Source organism: Scophthalmus maximus, chromosome 10 (genome assembly GCF_022379125.1).
Source record: "Scophthalmus maximus strain ysfricsl-2021 chromosome 10, ASM2237912v1, whole genome shotgun sequence".
Lineage (NCBI taxonomy): Eukaryota > Metazoa > Chordata > Actinopteri > Pleuronectiformes > Scophthalmidae > Scophthalmus > Scophthalmus maximus.
Window position 1 is genome coordinate 19,937,501 of NC_061524.1, and position 17,500 is coordinate 19,955,000.

Consider the following 17,500-nt stretch of genomic DNA (forward strand, 5'->3'; position numbering starts at 1 on the left):
TTGCTACGTCGTTCGTTGGTTGACGTGTTGCTGTGATCTGTTGGTTGACGTGTTGCTACGTCGTTCGTTGGTTGACGTGTTGCTGTGATCTGTTGGTTGACGTGTTGCTGCTTCGTCCGTTGGTTGACGTGTTGCTGTGATCTGTTGGTTGACGTGTTGCTGTGATCTGTTGGTTGACGTGTTGCTGTGTTGTCCGTTGGTTGACGTGTTGCTGTGATCTGTTGGTTGACGTGTTGCTGTGTCGTCCGTTGGTTGACGTGTTGCTGTGATCTGTTGGTTGACGTGTTGCTGTGATCTGTTGGTTGACGTGTTGCTGTGATCTGTTGGTTGACTTGTGCTGTGTGATCTGTTGGTTGACGTGTTGCTGTGATCCGTTTTTTGACGTGTTGCTGTGATCTGTTGGTTGACTTGTGCTGTGTGATCTGTTGGTTGACGTGTTGCTGTGATCCGTTGGTTTACGTGTTGCTGTGATCCGTTGGTTGACGTGTTGCTGCATCGTTCGTTGGTTGACGTGTTGCTGCGTCGTCCATTGGTTGACGTGTTGCTGCTTCGTCCGTTGGTTGACGTGTTGCTGTGATCTGTTGGTTGACGTGTTGCTGTGATCTGTTGGTTGACGTGTTGCTGTGATCTGTTGGTTGACGTGTTGCTGTAATCTGTTGGTTGACGTGTTGCTGTGTTGCCTCCACAGTGCACTGTGTGGGACTGGGACTCCAACGGGAAACACGACTACATCGGAGAGTTTGAGGCAACGTTCAAAGAGATGAGAGGAGCGATCGATGGGAGACAGGTTGGTCTTATTATTATATCATTATGGTATTTCAGATCATATTTTTGTTCTCAAATGACTGACAAATGACAAATGATTTGTTTAGATACTGCAGTTTTATTACCTTAATGATTGTGTTGAAATGTTGATGCATCAAGAACAATAATTTCTTCTCCCAGGGTCAGTTATTGTAGTTCGGGAGGAGCAGGAGACGTTTGAAGGATTTTGTTTTGTCTTCAGGAAAGTTTTTACCTGAGCCGTCGTCGTCAGGCGTACAGACAACGGGATAACAATATAATGTTGAAGAAACAACATTTAGTTTTATGTAAAAGTAAGAAATTTGCTATGAAGACAAAACATCTGTGGCAACACAAGATGCCAAGATGATGGATTATTTATAATTTATATGATATATTTATTTATTATTTATAAGTTATGCCATCATGCAGATTTTTGGAGTCTGTATATGATATATATATATATATATATATATATATAGAGAGAGAGAGAGAGAGAGAGAGATATACAGTATATATCTCTCTCTCTATATATATATATAACTGTTATATAAATATCAAATGTTATTAAATAAATATATTATCATAAATATTATAATCATTATGTGATTGTAGCCTCATGGATCGCTCAGTTTGCCGACGGCAAGTTTTGCTTTTCACAGGTGATTTTCTATTTCTTCTCATTCATGAGAACAACTTCCCTCAGTGTCTGAACGTCGTGTGAAAACAGATCCAGTTAATATTTAAGCAGCGTTCAGCTCGCAGACCGTTGATCCGTGTTGTGGAAGCCGCTCGGTTCAGATTCCTCTGGGAGTCGAGGCAGAAACTTCTGTCTCCTTCAACTGCACAATCAATTTAACAGCTCAGTGAGAGTCACACACACACACACACACACACACACACACACACACACACACATGCTGTGTAACTCGTCTTCTGCGGAAACTGGTTTGAGATCAGCAGCAGTGAAACTCAGCAGGTCACCTGAACCTGAACCTTCCCTCGATGCTTACGTGACTACAGTTTGTCCTCAGCAGGTTTAGGTTGTGACTTTTCTCCAGTTGTGACTTTTCTCCGGTTGTGACTTTTCTCCGGTTGTGAGAAACTCTGCACCACTCGTCTCTGAAGTAATAAACTGAAACGACGCTGCTCAGATCCTGAGACTCTCCTGAACCTCAAAGTGAATCAGGACCGATTCAGGCCTCGTTTAGATCAATAGCTTCTCTGGAATATTAAACATCATTTATTGTTGACAGCTGCTCAGTTGTGTTGCTCTGCTGCTGTGTGAGTCTCTGGACGTGGACAAGTCGGAGCTGCAGCTGAGGGGGGTGGAGACAGAGGCTGGCCTCATTTACATATTCATACCTCTGTGAATACGAAATGAGGCAACGGTGTTGAGTTACATCCAGAAGAGATTTGACACAAGGCAGGGATTTTTGAATATGTTATACAGAAGAACAGAGACACGTTTACATCAGCTGTCATCGTTCAGATCATAATCATAATCATAATCATAATCATAACCACTAAAATTGTGGATTCATTCTCACACACTTTTATCAGCACCACCAGCAGAAACTGAAGATGAAGAATCAAATCATCGTCTTCCTCGTCTCAGTTTCTCTGAGAGCAGGAGATTAAAATCATGTTTCTTCTTCACCTGAACACACGAGATCACAGCCTCCTTCTCCTCCGTCTGATTTCAACAATGATTTTAAATTCTTTGTGTGTGTTGCAGGTCCAGTGGCCGTGTATAAATCCCAAATACACCGTGAAGAAGAAGAACTACAGGAACTCGGGGATCGTCATCCTGAACCAGTGCAAGGTGACGTGAGATTATCTCCAGTCTGTTTTTAATCCAGGTGTTAAACGTTAATCCCGACAGCCGAGGGCAGAGACGAAGCGTTTCCTTCGGCTCTCCCTGTTCCTCTCGGCGGCTGAAAACCAACCAGTGGAACCAATTATGTCGCTGTGAGCCGCCTGACTAACCCGACAAACTTCCTGTCAGACAGCGAATCCCGCTTCACGACGTTGTTGCTCAACACGGACACAAAACGATAGATTCACACGCGTGATGGACAAAGAGTTTTGATACCAAATGTATTTCTTTTTTTGATTTGGAGCTGAGACGATGGAATGAGATCAGGTTCCAGGCGTCAGCTGCCGCTCCGACCTCGTTACATCAGAGTCTGGCGGCAGGAAGTTCAACTGCTCTCATTCTGTCAGAGCAGCAGGGCCGCAACGCAGGGAGCCCCGAAGGTGGCCCCGAGGGGAGCCAGGGGTTTTTATACATTGACCTTTTTATCATTGTTTTATCATTTTTATAATTTTTATACATTTACCCAAAATCATAAAACATATGATACACACACACACACACACTCCTTGATACACACACTCCTTGATATTTTAAAGTCTATGCAACTCACAGTTTTGCAGAACCACAGAGGTTCAGGACTCCGCCCGCTAGTGGCCAACTGAAACTGACATTGAGGCGTTTTATATTTAATTTTTTTCCCTAAAAATATAAACGAGTCAAACACAAAAATCTATTTCTACAAATTTCTTATTTCACCATCAACTTGACCTTTTCCTTCAGTTTAGCAACAGAACCAGTCTCTGATGTGTGATGATGTCACAACCTCTCAACATTAATGATCTTTATTTCTGCAGATCATCAAGATGCACTCCTTCCTGGATTACATCATGGGAGGCTGTCAGATCCAGTTTACAGTGAGAACACACACACACACACACACACACACACACACGGGTCACGTTGTTGTCCTGCTTCACATCCTGTCTGGGGAAAACGAGGTCTGCGTTCCCAGTATCTCTGATGTTGCTGTGGAAACAGTTACCACGGCGACACGTTTCTCAGAGTGCCAGTTAATGTCAATGGCTGCTACTGTCCCCGGACGACCAGCTACTTATAGAAAGATGATCAGTGACTGTATATAAACACGATAGGTGACTGTATATGAAGACGATCAGTGACTGTATATAAAGATGATCGGTGACTGTATATAAAGATGATCAGAGACTGTATATAAAGACGATCAGTGACTGTATATAAAGACGATCAGTGAATGTACATAAACACGATAGGTGACTGTATATAAAGACAATCAGCCACTGTATATAAAGACGATCAGTGACTGTATAAAAGACGATCAGTGAATGTACATAAACACGATAGGTGACTGTATATGAAGACGATCAGTGAATGTACATAAACACGATAGGTGACTGTATATGAAGACGATCGCGACTGTATATAACTGTCTCTCCTCTCTGATTGGCTGTCGTCTCTCCAGGTAGCCATCGACTTCACGGCCTCCAATGGAGATCCGCGCAACAGCTGCTCTCTGCACTACATCCACCCGTACCAGCCCAACGAGTACCTGAAGGCCCTGGTGGCCGTGGGCGAGATCTGCCAGGACTACGACAGGTGGGTCCCAGCAGTCAATCAGACGACAGTGTTTATTAAAGGACAAGAAATAATTTAATATTGTCACCACGTCTTCAGTTCCTTCAGTTTTTCAGAAGAAGGCCGTAGTAATCATCTGAGCGTCAGAGAACCTGCAGTGAAAACTAAGATACGACCGGTTTCTGTCAGGAACATTAAGACCAAATCACGACCTTGTAGTTGAGACAATTTAACTGCAGCACCACCTGTGGTTTAAACCCTCATTCTCTCCTCTTTCTCAACCAACATGGATCAGGTTACGTTCCAGTTGGTTCTTCCAATTTCGCTCCGATCGCAGCGATTTCGACCAAAAATAAATTTTTCCAAACCTGAAAAATCTGTTCAGCTGTGACCAACAAGTTACAGAGCAAAGGGTGACAACGCTGATCACAACGAACATCAAGGTCCCAAGAACCAGGCTCAAGAACCAGGTCCCAAGACCCAGGTCCCTAACAACCAGGCTCAAGTACCAGGTCCCAAGAACCAGGTCCCAAAAACCAGGTCCCAATAACCAGGCTCAAGACCCAGGTCCCTAACAACCAGGCTCAAGTACCAGGTCCCAAGAACCAGGTCCCAAAAACCAGGTCCCAATAACCAGGCTCAAGACCCAGGTCCCTAACAACCAGGCTCAAGTACCAGGTCCCAAGAACCAGGTCCCAAAAACCAGGTCCCAATAACCAGGCTCAAGATCCAGGTCCCAAAAACCAGGTCCCAATAACCAGGCTCAAGACCCAGGTCCCTAACAACCAAGCTCAAGAACCAGGTCCCAAGAACCAGGTCCCAAGAACCAGGTCCCAAGAACCAGGTCCCAAGAACCAGGTCCCAAGAACCCGGTCCCAAGAACCAGGTTCAAGACTTACAAATGGCCACATGGCGGCGGTGTCTCCCCTTTTTGCTATTGGTCAATAACTGAACATTTAAAGCTCAGAGATTAAAGTTTAATCTACTAGATCAATACCCTGCACAGACAGACTTTATGCTAAGCTAAGCTAACTTTGCACTTACCACACAGAAGAGGAAGTGACGCAGGCGAATCCTCTCCTGCTCTCCTCTTCACTTCCTGTATCTCTCGTCTTTACTTTGGTCCGTTGTCTGGGCAGGAAGCAGCAGGAAGCCCCCCCCCCACACACACACACACAGACACACAGACACGCCCACAGCCAATCACAAGTAATTTCTTTGCTTTGTGCTGAAGTGGCGGCGGTTTGAACGAGCTCGTTAACTCCTGCTGAGAGCCAATCACAAGCCTCCGTTCCATTTTTAACTTCAGACTGTGAAATCATATGATTATATGATTTCTTCTTTTCTTCCAGTGACAAAATGTTCCCGGCGTTTGGCTTCGGCGCTCAGATCCCTCCTGACTACAAGGTAATGACCTGCTCCCAGCATGCTCTCTGTCGAGGTGACCCGCCAGACACCGTGATTACCAGCCCGCCTCCCTGGGGCGCCGCTGGGTGAAGTGTGCCCCCTCGCCCCCCTTTAATCTTCTTCCCATGATGCCATGCCGCGCCCGGCGGTTGCTCGTCTGATGCTGCTTTCACATCACCTTCTAGAAAGTTCCGATTTTTTTTTCATTCGAAAAACTACTAACTACACACACACACACACACACACACACACGCTTTTCTGCTTCCTGTTTGGTTCTGGAACGAGCTCAGCTATTGGTTGTAGACAATGTTCACGGAACTCTCCTCGCAAGCGAGGACCAATAACTTATGATAATAATATCAAACACGGTTGATTTTATCGGAACGTCGAGACAAGAAAAAGACAAAGATGATTTTACAGTATATTTGCATTGGAAAGTCGTCGACATTAGACACAAAGACACATTATTTCTGTTATGATGAGGATTTGATTTATGAATCTTTGGCTCGGGGGCGGGGGGGGGCGGTGTCACCTGCTCAGAAACAATTTCAAGAAGAAGAAAATGAGAAGAGGGATGAAGGTGAAAAGGGGAAAGTCAATTCTTTGTTCCAGTTCTTGTTTTAACTGTAGAGATCAAACAGTCTTCCTGTCCCCCCAGGTCTCCCATGACTTTGCGGTGAACTTTAACGAGGACAACCCCGAGTGTGCAGGTACGTTCTGTCTGACTTCCTCTCGTCTTCGACAAGAGAGTCTCAGGTATATTCGGCCGTGAGCGTCGGTGAACAGGAAACTCTCTGACATCACACAGGCGGCTGCAGGTCGAAGGTCCGTCTTTGTTTTTGATCTGATATCAGATCAGCGGAGAGACTCGGTGAAGGGAGAGGAGAATCATATCCATCAGTGCTGAGGTCTGATCAGCTGATCAGCCTCCTCCTGACGTCAAGTTTGAACAAAAACAGAAAATCTGCCTTGTAGCAGTTCAAGCACCTCCCCCTTACACCCCAGGCTCCTCCCACTCTGTGACTGTTCACTGGGTGTGAGAGAGAGAGAGAGTCTGTTTAACTGAAGGTCTCTCGCCTTCTCGGCTACTAAAGGTCATTGATCTCAGAGACACTTCAGCTCTGACGCTCTTAATTAAGACTGAGTGTGTGTGTGTGTGTGTGTGTGTGTGTGTGTGTGTGTGTGTCATGTTCCCGGTGACTTTCAGACAGCAGATCCCAGCGCTGGTGCCCCGAGGCATGCTGGGACGCCTCTGGCAGTCTGAGTCAGTGTGAACTTGACAGAGTCTCTCTGTGGAGAGAAAAAGCGTCAACGGTTTTAGACTAAGTGAAACACTTGTTTCTTCTTTTCCTCCGAAGTGGAAAAGCTTCCTTCTGGGTTCGCGCACCTAATTTTCAAACGTAGTTCCACCAAATAAACATCAATAGACATGGATATTTTAATGTGTTCAGTGATCTGCCGACAATCAATTCAGAATCATCCGGCACCGCGGCGTCCGAAATCTGCTGACGGTGTTTGGTGTCCCGCCAGGTATCCAGGGCGTGGTGGAGGCCTACCAGGCCTGCCTCCCCAAGCTGCAGCTCTACGGTCCCACCAACATCGCCCCCATCATCCAGAAGGTTGCCAACTCTGCCTCGCAGGAGGTCCACACCAAAGAGGCCATGGTGAGAGGAACCCCACATGTCCAACACAAACACCGTCAAACTCGTGGACGCTTGTTGCAGTTCGTAGGGATTTTCTCCTCCTGAGCGTCTGGTACCAACTTCCTCGAGATTCAGTCTGTTGTTCCACCAAACATCAGGAACCATAAAGATCATAAAGATAAAGATCTGAGACAAAGTGACTGAGTGTGTTTCTTCCCGACACTCTCTCCTCCAGCAATACTTCATCCTGCTGATCCTGACGGACGGCGTCATCACCGACATGGCCGACACCAGGGAGGCCATTGTCCAGGCCTCCCACCTGCCCATGTCCGTCATCATCGTCGGGGTCGGGAACGCCGACTTCAGCGACATGCAGATGCTGGACGGCGACGATGGGATCCTGCGATCGCCCAAAGGAGAACCCGTCCTCCGGGACATCGTCCAGTTTGTCCCCTTCCGCAACTTCAAACATGTGAGTGATGTAAATCAAGAAATTCATAATCCCGTTTCACCATTTCTTCTTAGAACATGTTTGTATCAAACAGGAACTGCTCCTCCGACCTGAGGAGTTCACCAGGGCACGATTTTAGAGCCCATTCATTTTCTCTCTACCCAAATTTATCTGAAGCTCATTGTTCAGAATATTAATTTCCTGGTTAATCCACCTAAATATGCTCCATGTTGTTTATTGAACAACTTTCTCCTGCTGAATAATGTAAAGATTTGTTTTTGAAAACTCAAACACCAACGTCACTGTGAGCTGAAATTCCTATCTTTTGGTTTTGTAACAGCAGCCATAATGAATACTTAAACTTCCTTCCAGATCATTTTTGATGTAAAAAAAAGTATATATTTATATATATACTCACACACACACATACACACACACACACACACACGTAAATATTTTAATTAGATTTATTTATAAATGTCCGTTGTGGTTAGACATTTGCATACAGCCTCATTTCAGTTTTCAAGGTTAGTGCTTATTAAAAATGTGGTAATTAGCATTCATATATATATATATATTATTTTGTATTATCCCCACCCAACCCTTACACTCAGATCAAGAGGAGAATCATTTTTAAGTAAATAGATAAATTATAAATAATAATAAATAAGCCAAAAAAACGAAAACAATAAGAGAAAGATTAAATAATAATAATAATAAAAAAATTGAAAAATTCTAATAATAATTCTAACAAAACACACTATTAGCATTTTATCTGCTGCAAAGACAGTTTTAATTTTTGAGTCTCTTGAAAACATTTTCTTTTTACACATGACACATTTTCAAAAGCACAGATAAGTTTCTGTGAGTGTGTGAGATTTGGTGCAGCATGGTGGACTTTATTACTGTGTAATGTGGCAGTGTTGTATTACATCATAAATTTATTTATCCGTTCTCCGTCACTAAGGAGCTAAAAAACCTGGAGAACTGAACTCTGGCACCACATCGAGTGTTAATTTGATAGAAGCTTGTGGTGTGACCCAGAAACAGCTGAGGACGACTGAAGTGTCGGAGAAGCAATAAGCCGCGAGGAGACTCTCCGGTTCAGAGCATATTGGACGTGGAGGAGGATGAAATGAGAAAGAGAGCGAGTGCAGTTATTGAAGAAATTAGTTTCCAGCCTTTAAGGAGGGAGACGAGGCGGCAATCTGCCAAGCTAATCTTCAGCCGCATCTTTTTTTAAATTTCTCTCAAATGAATTTTCTGTCTGTAACAAGTCTGGCGGTTACAGTCTGTACGGTACAGATGGATCTTCCCCGTTCGGACCCCCGTGTATTTTTTCCCTCCTGGGTTTTAATCTGACAGTTTCAGTCTCAGAGACGAGCGACGCTGCAGATTGAAAGAGTGAAATAGAACTCAGGTCCCCACTCGTATACAATTCAGACTATATCAGCTGTAACTGCTCTATATAATCTGCAACACATTATGTATATGGACATTGAGGTCTATGTATTTCAGGAGGAGGAGGATGTTGAGATGGATGTCAGGTGACCTCACAGCAACAAGGTTGCTGTGGAGTCTGCATGTGGGGATATACGTGGAATAGATGGACGATGGATGGATGATGGTTGGATGATGGATGGATGATGGTTGGACGATGGATGGATGATGGTTGGATGATGGATGAATGATGGATGGATGATGGTTGGATGATGGTTGGATGATGGATGGATGATGGATGGATGATGGTTGGATGATGGATGGATGATGGATGGATGATGCATGGATTAATGCCCTGGTGCAACCACAAAGTTGTCGCCGGTATCATCTCCTTTCCTATCACAAAGGAAGCCCCAGTGTCTCCTTTGCTTGAGGAGATAAGATAGGAAGCATTGAAGCTCTTATGCTGCGTTCACACCAAACGCGAAGCAAATTTGCGCGTTGCGTTCCTCACGGGTGTTTTGCAGCTGCACCGTTTATATTAACTTGTGATTAGCGATAGTAAACACAACCCAAGAATATCTGCACGTTCTCTGTCAGACGTCCGGAGGATCTCAGCGCTGATTGGCTTTTGCAACAACGCGTCACGGAAATATTTGTGAAGCAAATGATGTGACTTTCGCGTCTTCAAGTGGCGTGACTCGCGTCTTTGCATCGACCTTGTATGTAATCTCATCGTCTGGCGGGAACGCAGTATCAGGGAAGAGCAGCAGCTCTCGTCATGGCTGCCAAAGACACTTCAGGTCATTTCACTCTGGAACCTTCCTGAGAAATGTTTTTAGAGCAGGAACTGAAACAGGAACAGTAAATGTCGGTGTACATCAAAGTAAGACAGGAAGCACAGAGTGAATGATATTAAGGAGATGCTCGTCTCTGTCGTACCATTCGATGGTGTCCAACATCCAAAAGAGAACAGACAATTAAACGTTCAGAGCGAGAGAGAGTTTCACGACGTCTTTAACAGAACAGAAGGTTCAACATTAAAACCACGTGAAGGTGATTCGAGGTTAATTGGTTGTAAAAGCTAAAGTACGACGGCGGTTCGTCAAAGAGGAAGCTGTGTTCACGTCACGGGAGACGCTACTGTGTTTGTGACCCACGTTGTCTCCGTCTCCTCCTCAGGCGACTCCAGCCGCTCTGGCGAAGAGTGTTCTGGCAGAAGTGCCCAATCAGGTGGTCGACTACTACAACGGCCGGGGCATCAAGCCCAAAGTGCCCAGCGAGTACCAGTCTTCCAGGTCGTTCGGCCCCTGAGTGCCGCCGCCGGACGTCACGTCACGTCCCCCACCGGACTGAGACAAATGTTTACTGTGTTTAGTTCTTTGTTAATGCAGATGTTAAAGGTGCTACGTGTAGCATGTTAGCATGAAGAGGTGTTTTTTTTACAAGATACACAAGGCTACTGTCAGCTTCTACACTGCTTCTACCAGTGGGAGGGATTTACGGGTCGGACAGGACTATTTGATAACACAGAACATGTTTTCTTCTCCGAGGAGCTGCTGGTTACAGACGTCGTGCTCATCTCACACGGACAGGTGAAAGTACGGTAGCTGGGATGTGCCAATTCAATTAATAGGAACAGTAGCACACCTCCTGATGCTGCCGCTGTGAAAAACACCATCTGTGGTGTGATGCCCAGTATTGATCCTGAACACAGAAGCACAGGAGGCTCCTGGGTAAGTGAGTCCAGTCAGCGTTAGCCTCGATTAGTGCCTACGACCACCAGCTCATCCCGCCGCCAGACTCCACCCCACAGAGGGTCGCTGGGCGGTCGGGGAACACAAGCACACATTATGATATTCAACAAACCAAACACACAAACATCACCACGGTGTCGTCCAAGATCAGTAACCTCTTTGGTTCTGATCGTTTGTTTTTCGAAGAAACAGATTCAGTTAACGTTTCACAGACGGACATGAATTCTGTGTATGTTCATGTACTTACCTTTAGTGGTGAACGTCCAGGTTCTGATCAGAAAAAAACAGGGTTTATGTTCATCAGTCGCCTGTAACAGATTTGGTTTGTGAGCACAGCTAGCAGCTATGTAGCATGAAGAGTCGCAAGCTGTTGTTTGTGTTCCCGTCGTGGTGCGTTCACACCGGACGCGACGCAAATTATTTGCGCAAGCAGATCACACAGAGTCAATGCACAGATGCGAGTGGACGTGAATGACGTGAATAGCGTCAGGTGGAAATATATTTGTGTGAGATCGTCCCTCCGTCACTAGTACATGCAGTTTAAAAACCTGATTGTATTCGGGTTAAGGCGACAACCCGGTTTCTCAGACGCCATGTAAACACCTCACCTCGGTTAACAGACCTACATTACTCCATTAGTAACCGGGGGATTTGTGAATGGGTACACCTTAACTGGGGCTAAGCTCGGGTAACATGTTAAACCCGAGGACGTACGAGATGTACAGCGCTCAAGAGTCGTCCACGTCCTTCCTTATTCCGCCCAGCTGTACGCTGGCAGAGCGCCACCTGCTGTACCAGAGGCAGAGTTACTCCCGTCTTTCTTCACGTTCCTCCCCGCTCATGTATACAGGGAGAACTGGCGTAACCTGGTTATTCAACTAACCGGCGTCAGGCCGCACCCCGAGGGTCAAACTATTGTGGCTGTGTGGGGAGAGTCCACACCAGTTGCTATTGTATCGTGGCCGGGCGAAGAAGGAGAAGGGCTTGACAGGAAGTGAGCGAGGAAGTGGGACGCTAGCTTTAACTCCAGTTAGCACAACCGCGCTGCATTTCTGTCTGACATCCAACACTTCATGTTCACGTGCGCGTGTAGAACGGGCAAAATATTCGCAATAAACTGCGTGAACGACGCTTATCGCGTTGAACCTCGAGGAAACTGACAGGATCTTCAATAAACTCTGTTAGCTCCGCTAGCTAACTACCAGATTAGCTAGGTGTGGCTGCTAGCTGGTACAGCCGCGGTAGCGGCGGTTGGTTTTGGTTCCCTCAGCAGCCGCTGTAGCCACTATTCCACAAAGCTTCCAGGACAAACGATCTGACGTGGACACGCCAGCACATGTGATCATCATCCCAACTTGTTGTAAAACTTTTGCTGCCTTCGATCCCACGTGATGCGAACGCAGCACAGGCAGCGGGAGACGTTTGAGGGAAACAAGGATCAGCGGGAATAAAGAGTTCATTTCATCTTGAGTTAAAAAATGCTAAATGTAGCACCTTTAGCATGTGTTGTGCATGCAGGGCGGAGTAGGTTGTAATGTTCAGGAGATGTTAACGCACATGAAAAGCACACAGACACACCACTGACCAATCCAGCCGCTGCTCCCCGCCGACAGCATGACAGGTGGGGAAGCAGTCGATGACGGAATGTATGAACCTCCTTCTCCCGGTTTGTTTTTATAAGAGTTCGCCGAGATTTTGCAAAATTTCCTAAAGGTTCGTACGTTGTGAAGCATTTTGGATCTCTGCTGGACGAACGGGCGAGCTGCCTTCACTGACGTCTGCATCCTCTGTTTTTCCAAAGGCGAGGCAGATGCATGAACTTGTTGTTTTGCATGCAGACTCCTCGGTCCGTGTGGTTCCCGTGTCCTGGTCGTGAATAATAATAATAATAATGAGTAATAATGACGTTTACAATGTACCCGATGAAAGGGGCCCGTTCTACTCTGAAGCATGTTCACGGGTAAACGGAAATGTGTGAGTAGATTTTCAAATAAGCACAAACAAGCTCAGTATCTTTGATCAGATTTCTAGACAACACCTGTCTCGCGGTTTCTAGCCATCTCTTTGGCATCTTCTCTTTCTTTTCTCCCACAAGCTTCATTTAAACTCCGGATCAGGCTTCAGAACCTCACGCCTCTGCTCATCCATCATTTCCCCACCACTTTGCTGCAGCTGCAGACAAGGTGGCCCTGGAATCCTTCATCCTAAGTATCTGTGGAGAAATTTTAGGGGGTCTCGGCCATAGGCGTTTCGCAATAACTCAATAAAGCCCCTTACCACATTTCCTCCTTGCTTTACATTGGATGTAGATTAACGACATTTGGTCCTGGGGCGCCATCACCCCCATTTTGAATTCAGTGAGCAAATTTGGCGCATTTTGGACATTTGCACACAAACAAACTCCTCCTCCTTTTTTTTTTCTGTGATCCAGGTCTGTGATCCAGTTCCGGGTGAACTGGTCCCAGGCAACCTGAACATCCAACCAGTACATAAATTAAAAAAAAACAACTTTTTGGATGATAGTCCTAATCCCCAGAAGGGATTCCCTGGGTCTGGTGCAGCAGGGAGCCTTCATCAGCTGCCTGAACCCCCTGAACTAACTCCTCCGAGCATCTTCTTTTTCCAGAACCTTCTGGAGTTTTTCATAAATTGTATATTTTATCAATGAAATAAAGCTTAATTGTACTTTCCGTACCTGCATGTGGCTCCTTACGCAGGCACTTTGAGCCCTCTGAGTTTGCTTCTGAAGTAATAATTTACTGACTGATGATGATTTTACGTGGAGGACAGGTGTTGTCACGTGAACCTCATCGTTGTGGTAACATGCAGTATTGTGTGCAAAACGATGACGAACTGACTTGTGATAATAAAGGTTTCATCAGTAGCCTCCAGGTGCGCCTGTGTCCGTGTGAGGTCAGTGAACGCAGCAGGACCAGCGAAGACTCAGGCGAATGTTCCTCTGATGATGTTAATATCTCACAAGATTTCACTGTGGTTGATGATTCAACAGCAGCTTCAAACTGTCGACAGGTGAGCGGCATCGTCACTAACCGATACACAAGTGTTTTAATAGGTTAGAGGCAAAAAGCTCAAACCTATTAAAACGCAGACTGTTTTATCTGTAGGTGGCGCTATAGGCTACTTAACCCATGGCTGTAATTAACCAGAGAAGAAGTTGAAAAGGGTTTAATGCTGAATTCAGTTGCAAGTCGATAATGTCGGAAAACATGGACCAGCAGGAAACGTGTGTTTGTCGGCCTCTGATCATCAGGAGTTCTGACGACTGACCGCACGGCTCAAAGTGTGTATCTGGTGAAATCTTCTTTTTTTAAATAAGGAAACAGTTGATGAGATGGCAGAGTTCAATGTTCACTACGTCACAACTTATTCAGATTTCATGTTCATGTTCATGTTTGATTGAGTGAAATGTCTATTTCGAATACATATCTAAAATTAAAAGAGAATTCATAAACAATCTATAATGATAATATCGCAGGCAGACAAAAACATGAACATTAATTCAATCATTCAATCATAATTTATAATATACTGATCACCACTAATCTTTATTTTATAACAAGATACAAATGAATTTCATATTTATCCTACATCTTATGCTTTTCTCTTACATCTACTACAACTCAATATTATTTTATAATATAATATATAGCTATAAAACCTAATGCAGTATAATTTACATGTAATGTACAATATCTGTCATCTAATACAATATGATATGCACTGCAGGATATACACCATATATGATCATATATTGTCCTTCTCAACCTCCACTTTTCCTCATCTGATGCTTCAAAATGTGCAGAAAATATTTGTCGAGGGAAACATGACTACAGTTAGCTAACCATATGCTAATTGTATACTAATCATACGCTTCTTTACCCACCAACCAAATCACCAGTGTAGGTACCTCAGCTTTTATTTTGTAAAAGAAAAGTAGATCCATAACATGTCATAACTCTCTTCTCCTTCACATTATGAACCTGAAGGATCAAGATCAATATCATTACTGTCCCTGTGAGGCTCCGCTGAACACAAGAGACGCACAATAAGGACAACATGGAATATATAAAACAACATGAAGACTTAAAGAAGAATAAAAACACAAAATAAAATCTGCAGGATCTCCATAAATTGAAATCATGAACACGATTTAAAGACGAGGAAGCACCGATAAAAATCAATTACAGTTCTATATTAACAACAAACCTTTAATATCCAATGACTGAATTAGAAGCAACATATATATATTTATAAAAAAATTAAAATCCTCACACACAGCAAGACAGAGCGGGAAGATCAGAGGTATAACATGAAGAGTCTGTGTGTGAGCGTTTCTGTGTGTGTGTGAGTGTGTGAGTGTGTGTGAGTGTGTGTGTGTGTGTGAGTGTGTGAGTGTGTGTGTGTGTGTGTGTGTGTGTGTGTGTGAGTGTGTGTGTGTATGTGTGTGTGTGTGTGTGTGTGAGTGTGTGTGTGTGTGTGTGTGTGTGTGTTTGTGTGTGTGAGTGTGTGTGTGTGTGTGTGTGTGAGTGTGTGTGTGTGTGTGTGTGCAGCAGCAGTAATGAGCCTCTGTGCTGCTCGTTGGGGGCGTGGCCAGTGAGAAGAGGCTGCTAACTCTGTCAGAAGAACAAAAGCTTCTCAGCGAGACGTCGACTCTCTGCAGCGACTCGAAGCTTCAAACCAGCGACTTGAGGAAGAACAATCTAAGGATCAGATAACTCGATAAGATCAAACTGAACCTGGACCAGATCAGACGGATCTTTTCTCATGCAGCTGTTGTTCATGTGCAGTTTGAAATCCGGCCGATCGATCAGCTGATCGACCGATGACGAGTGAGTGGGTCAGTGACGGCTGCTGATGCTGCGACTCTGAGGCAACAGAATCAGATCTGATGAAAAAAAGAGGAGGAGGTTTAGAGGTTACATTTCTGTGTTTCCTGTTTGACTGTTAGAAGCATCTGATTGGTCCATCAGGGCAGGGAGGGGGCCTGGTGGGGGTTGGGAGCTCCGCCATCTTTGTTGTTTTGGACTTTCTACTCGGTGGTTCGTCTCCAACGTCTGGAGACGAACCACTGGTGAAGATGGTTCGACCTCCGGGGACCGGGAGCGAGGTCCAGTGTGATCGAGTGTCTGTGAACGCACCTCCACCGTCTCTTTGTCATTCCAGGTATGAATTATTGATCGTCTCACCTCTGGCCTTGTCTGCTTCAGTCCGGAGCGTCTCTGCAGACTAACTCCGTCCGGCTCAGAGCAAACCAACAGACGGAGGAGAAGAAGCCCCAGACTTATGGGAGGTCTATCAGATTTAAAACGAGCGAGCGTCTCTCAGAGGATCAGTCAGAGGCAGAAATGTGATGTCTATGATTGACGGACTCGTCAGCGGCGTCTCTCCTCCCGCTGGCGTTTCATTAAATGTTTGTTTCCTGGGAAACGAACGAGATGCGGAGCTCCGCGGAGGGGGCGGAGCTCATGATGTATACTGCCGCCAGCCACCAGGGGGCGGAGCTTATGACCTATACTGCAGCCAGCCACCAGGGGGCGATCACATGGTCCATCTTTATTCAGTCTGTCTCTCCTGTTGCCCACAGGCTCAGTGGCGCCCCCCTCTGGTCTGTGGTTTGAACTCTGTATTTGTATCGTTTCTTCTGATAAATTCCAAGTTCAGGACTCGACCGTCCATCACGTTCCAGGAGCGGAAACATCAAGTGGAAAATACTCGACAGGCACAAACAAACTCTCGGAGACATTTATCAGTTTAATGAGTTTGCATTTGTTGCCGAGCAGATGAAGATGAATGGGTTCAGCGTGAGACAAGCAGCTGCCGATGTTGGATCAGGATGAGACGAGCTCATCATCACGTCGCTGCTGCCCGTCGCCTCAGAGCCTCCACCGGCATCATGAATCAGATCTGATTCATTCAACCACTCGGCATATTTGTACAGTAGCTGCTCTGAGAACTGGAGTGATGAAAGACGGTGTAAAGCATCAACCGGAGGCCGGAGAGGAAAATAAAGCAGTTCTTTTCTTCATATTAAATTAGAAATTGTCAGGAGAGTGAGGGGGAGGAGGGAGGACGTGAGGAACCTGCAGGTGTGAGGAGGGAAGACGAGATGGAAACTATGAACATGAACGATGGCCATAATATGTTTTTAAATGAACAGACGTTGACCCAGAAACAGAGCAGAGAAGAATCACAGTCGTGATGGTTTTAAACTGAAGACTGAAAACACTGAGCTGAGATTATTTCATGTTTCATCAGATGTTTCAGTTCCAGAGCGTCTGCATCCTTGAAAACACAACACCAACATTCAGAATTTAACATGAGAAGCTCAAGGACGAAGAGTTCCTCCTCCTCCTCTTGCTCCTCCTCCTCCACCTCCCGAGGTGTGAAGTCAGATTAATCTCCAGCGGAGGAGAAAGGCACGTTGTTTTAAAATCTCCTCAAACGTTTTGCCGTCACGACGGACGAGCAGCTGATCTGAGCCGGGCGTCTCAGAGGCACGTTTTCAATCTTCTGCACCGCGGAAAAAAATACATTCAAGAAAGCGCGAGAAAAAAATAATCCCGTCATA

General features: G+C 45.3%; 1 protein-coding gene and 1 long non-coding RNA gene across 4 annotated transcripts in view; one reads left to right on the forward strand and one right to left on the reverse strand.

Annotated features, from left to right (window-relative positions):
- The window catches only part of cpne4a (copine IVa), a 32,095-nt gene extending 18,295 nt beyond the window's left edge, over window positions 1-13,800 (forward strand). For all 3 annotated transcript variants that reach the window (XM_035607934.2, XM_035607936.2, XM_035607935.2), the window contains 9 exons: window positions 689-787; window positions 2,522-2,608; window positions 3,457-3,516; window positions 4,101-4,234; window positions 5,566-5,620; window positions 6,279-6,330; window positions 7,151-7,284; window positions 7,499-7,735; window positions 10,337-13,800. In XM_035607934.2, the coding sequence (XP_035463827.1) occupies window positions 689-787; window positions 2,522-2,608; window positions 3,457-3,516; window positions 4,101-4,234; window positions 5,566-5,620; window positions 6,279-6,330; window positions 7,151-7,284; window positions 7,499-7,735; window positions 10,337-10,468 (990 nt within the window). In that variant the 3' untranslated portion in view covers window positions 10,469-13,800. The remainder of the gene's footprint in view (window positions 1-688; window positions 788-2,521; window positions 2,609-3,456; window positions 3,517-4,100; window positions 4,235-5,565; window positions 5,621-6,278; window positions 6,331-7,150; window positions 7,285-7,498; window positions 7,736-10,336) is intronic.
- A 658-nt stretch (window positions 13,801-14,458) lies between these two features.
- LOC124850762 overlaps window positions 14,459-17,500 on the reverse strand; it is a 3,076-nt gene continuing 34 nt past the window's right edge. Inside the window, exons 1-2 of the long non-coding RNA XR_007031651.1 lie at window positions 16,119-17,500; window positions 14,459-15,817 (exon numbers count right to left, since the gene is read on the reverse strand). The exon at window positions 16,119-17,500 is cut by the window's right edge and continues 34 nt beyond it. This is a non-coding gene — a long non-coding RNA (uncharacterized LOC124850762). The remainder of the gene's footprint in view (window positions 15,818-16,118) is intronic.